The 5,000-nt window shown below is 46.6% G+C and overlaps 1 protein-coding gene across 1 annotated transcript in view; it reads left to right on the forward strand.

Moving 5' to 3' along the window:
* Nucleotides 1-5,000, forward strand: part of LOC115123182 (high affinity cationic amino acid transporter 1-like) — a 62,254-nt gene that overhangs the window by 27,896 nt on the left and 29,358 nt on the right. The window contains exon 2 of the mRNA XM_065024181.1: nucleotides 3,566-3,995. Within this exon, the coding sequence (XP_064880253.1) occupies nucleotides 3,626-3,995 (370 nt within the window). The 5' untranslated portion in view covers nucleotides 3,566-3,625. The remainder of the gene's footprint in view (nucleotides 1-3,565; nucleotides 3,996-5,000) is intronic.

The raw sequence follows: 5,000 nt of genomic DNA on the forward strand, positions 1-5,000 counted from the left end.
CGTTTTGTCGTGCCCTCTTCACGACTGCGTTGGTGTGCTTGGACCACGTTAGTTTGTTGGTGATGTGGACACCAAGGAACTTGAAGCTCTCAACCTGCTCCACTACAGCCCCATCGATGAGAATGGAGGCGAGCTCTGTCCTCCTTTTCCTGTAGTCCACAATCATCTCCTTTGTCTTGATCACGTTGAGGGAGAGGTTGTTGTCCTTGCACCACACAGCCAGGACTCTGACCTCCTCCCTATAGGCTGTCTCATCGTTGTCGGTGATCAGGCCTACCACTGTTGTCATCGTAAAATGTTATGATGGTGTTGGAGTCATGCCTGGCCGTGCATGAGTGAACAGGGAGTACAGGAGGGGACTGAGCACGAACCCCTGAGGGGCCCCTGTGTTGAGGATCAGTGTGGTGGATGTGTTGTTACCTACCCTTACCACCTGGGGGCGGCCCGTCAGGAAGTCCAGGATCCAGTTGCAGAGTTTAGTCCCATGGTCCTTAGCTTAGTGATGAGCTTTGAGGGCACTATGGTGTTGAACACTGAGCTGCAGTCAATGAATAGCATTCTCACATAAGTGTTTGTCCAGGTGGGAAAGGGCAGTGTGGAGTGCAATAGAGATTGCATCATCTGTGGATCTGTTGGGGTGGTATGCTAATTGGAGTCGGTCTCTGGTTTCCGGGATGATGGTGTTGATGTGAGCCATGACCAGCCTTTCAAAGCACTTCATGGCTACAGACTTGAGAGCCACATGTCAGTGGTCATTTATGCAGGTTACCTTAGTGTTCTTGGGCAAAGGGACTATGGTGGTCTGCTTGAAACGTGTTGGTATTACAGACTGGGGCAGGTTGAAAATGTCAGTGAAGACACTTGCCAGTTTGTCAGTGCATGCTCGCAGTACACGTCCTGGTAATCCGTCTGGCCCTGCGGCCTTGTGAATATTGACCTGTTTAAAGGTCTTACTCACATCGGCTACGGAGAGTGTGATCACAGTACACGTCCTGGTAATCTGTTTGGCCCTGCAGCCTTGAGAATGTTTGTAGTCTGTAATAGTTTGCAAGCCCATCCAACATGTGTCGGAGCCGGTGTAGTATGATTCGTATTGAAGCTTTGCCTGTTTGATGGTTCGTCGCAGGGCATAGCGGGATTTCTTATAAGCTTCCAGGTTAGAGTCCCTCTCCTTGAAAGCGGCAGCTCTAGCCTTTAGCTCAATGCGGATGCTGCCTGTAATCCATGGCTTCTGGTTGGGGTATGTACGTACGGTCACTCTGGGATCAATGTACTTATTGATGAAGCCAATGGCTGATGTGGTGTACTCCTCAATGCCATCGGAGGAATCCCGGAATATGTTCCAGTCTGTTCTAGCAAAACAGTCCTGTAGCTTAGCATCTGCTTCATCTGACCACTTTTTTATAGACAGAGTCACTGGTGCTTCCTGCTTTAATTTTTGCTAAGTAGGAATCAGGAGAGTAGAATTATGGTCAGATTTGTTTCTTTCTTTGTATGTGTCTCTCTGTGTGGAGTAAAGGTGGTCTAGAGTTTTTTTCCCTCCGGTTGCACATTTAACATGCTGATAGAAATGTTGTAAAACGGATTTAAGTTTCCCTGCATTAATGGCCCCGGCTACAAGGAGCGCCGCCTCTTGGTGGGCATTTTCTTGTTTGCTTATAGCAGAATACAGCTCATTCAATGCTGTCTTAGTGCCAGCCTATGGCTCTGGTGGTATGTACACAGCTATGAAAAATACAGATGACAACTCTCTCGGTAGATAGTGTGGATACAACTTATCATGAGATACTCTACCTCAGCCGAGCAATTCAACCACGACTCCGTGAAGCATAAGATGTTACAGTTTTTAATGTCCCATTGGTAGTTTCTTCTTCTGCGTAGCTCGTCGATTTTATTCTCAAAAGATTTTACGTTTGCTAGAAGAATGGAGGGAAGTGGGGTTTATTCGATCGCCTATGAATTCTCAGCCCGCTCTTCGGCCCGTCTTTCTTCGCCTCCTCTTCACGAGGATCGCGGCCTGATCCCGAGGAAGCAGTATACCTTCGCATCGAGTTCGTCAGAGTCATGAAAGGAAAAGAAGGATTCTGCTAGTCTGTGGTGACTAATCGAAGTCCTGATGTCTAGAAGTTATTTTGGTCATAAGAGACGTTAGCGGCAACATTATATACAAAGTGAGTAAAAAAAACAAGTTGCAAATAAACAAACAAATGAAACACAACCGGTTGGGAGCGTAAAAGGTCCGCCTTCATCCCCGGCGCCATCTTACGAATTAGTGGGATTTGTGGGGTTTTCACTTTTGTGAGTAGTCTATTGTTTATCAATAGACTAGACAAGCTTAATTAAGCAGAGATAGAGTATAGTAAATTATCTTGAAAAGTATTTGAACCCAGATCTGCTTGGGGGAGAGGAGCTGCTTGCCCTGGGGTCGTCTCACTTTAACGGTGATCTGGAAGAAAGTGGAGTAGGGCATAATCACGTTTGTCTGGGAACCAAAATGAACGCGGTCGTAGTGAGCCAGGGGTAACTGATCCTGTAACACCCCACCCTCTATCAGTGTTCCCCAGGAAAAGGGGTTAGCTGCATCCCAATTTTGTGTGGAAAGGAGAGGAGTGGGTGGGTGTGTGGAAAGGAGAGGAGTGGGTGGGTGTGTGGAAAGGAGAAGAGTGGGTGGGTGTGTGGAAAGGAGAGGAGTGGGTGGGTGTGTGGAAAGGAGAGGAGTGGGTGGGTGTGTGGAAAGGAGAGGAGTGGGTGGGTGTGTGGAAAGGAGAGGAGTGGGTGGGTGTGTGGAAAGGAGAGGAGTGGGTGGGTGTGTGGAAAGGAGAGGAGTGGGTGGGTGTGTGGAAAGGAGAGGAGTGGGTGGGTGTGTGGAAAGCAGTGGGTGGGTGGAAAGGTTTAAAGGTTTAAAGAAAAGCAGACCATGGATTCTATTCCACTTCCTCCTGGCCTAGAGACTACTTTCAGTGTCAAATCAAAATCACATTTTATTGGTCACGTACACATGGTTAGCAGATGTTAATGCGAGTGTAGCGAAATGCCTGTGTCACCTGAAGCGAAGCGACTATGTCTGTCGGCGCCATTCTGATGTGAGGAACCATCTAACATGAAGTTTTAAAATCCCGGACTTCCTTTAGCGGTGCAGGATAACTTTGTTTTGTTTGTTCTCCAGCTTGTGATTCATTTAGTTTGGTTTTTACACAATTATAAAACTGGTTTGTAGATGAATCCTGACCTGCTGTTAATAGTTAAAAAAAAAAAAAATTTTTTTTTTTAACTTTCAGTGCTGTTGAGCAAACAAAACCAAAACAGTAAACATCATATGTTTTGTACAATTTTACTCAACCCTTGTTTGGCCTCACGGTATGTGTGTGTATGGTACACACACACACACACAGTCGTAGAAAACCTCTGACGTTCTCTCTGTTTTGACTCCAGGTGCTTTAACCTCATACAGAGAGGCTAAGAAGAGTGATCTGAGAGACTGTCACACACACACACACACACACACACACACACACTGTTGTCGGAAAGGTCCTGATGCTCTCTCTGTTCCCCCATTGTGCTACAGAGAGGTGAAGTGTTATCTGACAGGCAGAGTGCGATCCGGAGGGACTGACAAAGAGCCAGGATGATTCTGGCCACGCTGAAGGGCTTCGGGAAGCAGCTGCTGCGTGTCAAGGTGGTGGACTACAACACCGAGGACTCGCGTCTCTCCCGATGTCTCAACACCTTCGACCTGGTGGCTCTCGGGGTAGGCAGTACTCTGGGAGCTGGGGTGTACGTCCTGGCCGGGGCCGTGGCCAGAGAGAACTCTGGTCCAGCCATTGTCCTGTCCTTCCTCATCGCAGCGCTGGCCTCGGTGCTGGCTGGTCTGTGTTACGCTGAGTTTGGGGCCCGCGTCCCCAAGACGGGCTCTGCCTACCTGTATAGTTATGTTACTGTTGGGGAGCTCTGGGCCTTCATCACCGGATGGAACCTCATCCTCTCTTACATTATAGGTGAGAGGGCCACACACACACACACACACACACACACATACCTTCCTCCTCACACATGTATGTTCAGAGAGGAACGTTAGAAAGATACTGTCATAATGCAGACAATAGATATATATGGGATGCTTTGCATTTTCATGCCTCTTGTATAAACATATAATGATTGTCGATCCTGGATCATTTAGCTGTGTGGATCCTAGACCATCATTTAGCTGTGTGGATCCTAGACCATCATTTAGCTGTGTGGATCCTAGATCATCATTTAGCTGTGTTGATCCTAGACCATCATTTAGCTGTGTGGATCCTAGACCATCATTTTAGCTGTGTTGACCCTGGATCATTTAGCTGTGTTGACCCTGGATCATTTAGCTGTGTTGACCCTGGATCATTTAGCTGTGTTGACCCTGGATCATTTAGCTGTGTTGATCCTGGATCATTTAGCTGTGTTGACCCTAGACCATAATTTAGCTGTGTTGACCCTGGATCATTTAGCTGTGTTGATCTTAGATCATAATTTAGCTGTGTTGATCCTAGACCATAATTTAGCTGTGTTGATCCTAGACCATAATTTAGCTGTGTTGATCCTAGACCATAATTTTAGCTGTGTTGATCCTGGATCATTTGACCCTGGATCTTTTAGCTGTTGACCCTGGATCTTTTAGCTGTGTTGACCCTGGATCATTTAGCTGTGTTGATCCTGGATCATTTAGCTGTTGACCCTGGATCATTTAGCCTGTTGATCCTAGACCATAATTTAGCTGTGTTGATCTTGGATCATAATTTAGCTGTGTTGATCCTAGACCATTATTTAGCTGTGTTGATCCTGGATCATTTAGCTGTGTTGACCCTGGATCATTTAGCTGTGTTGATCTTGGATCATAATTTAGCTGTGTTGATCCTAGACCATTATTTAGCTGTGTTGATCCTGGATCATTTAGCTGTGTTGACCCTGGATCATTTAGCTGTGTTGATCCTGGATCATTTAGCTGTGTTGATCCTAGATCATAA

Source organism: Oncorhynchus nerka, linkage group LG11 (assembly GCF_034236695.1).
Source record: "Oncorhynchus nerka isolate Pitt River linkage group LG11, Oner_Uvic_2.0, whole genome shotgun sequence".
In the NCBI taxonomy this organism is placed as follows: domain Eukaryota; kingdom Metazoa; phylum Chordata; class Actinopteri; order Salmoniformes; family Salmonidae; genus Oncorhynchus; species Oncorhynchus nerka.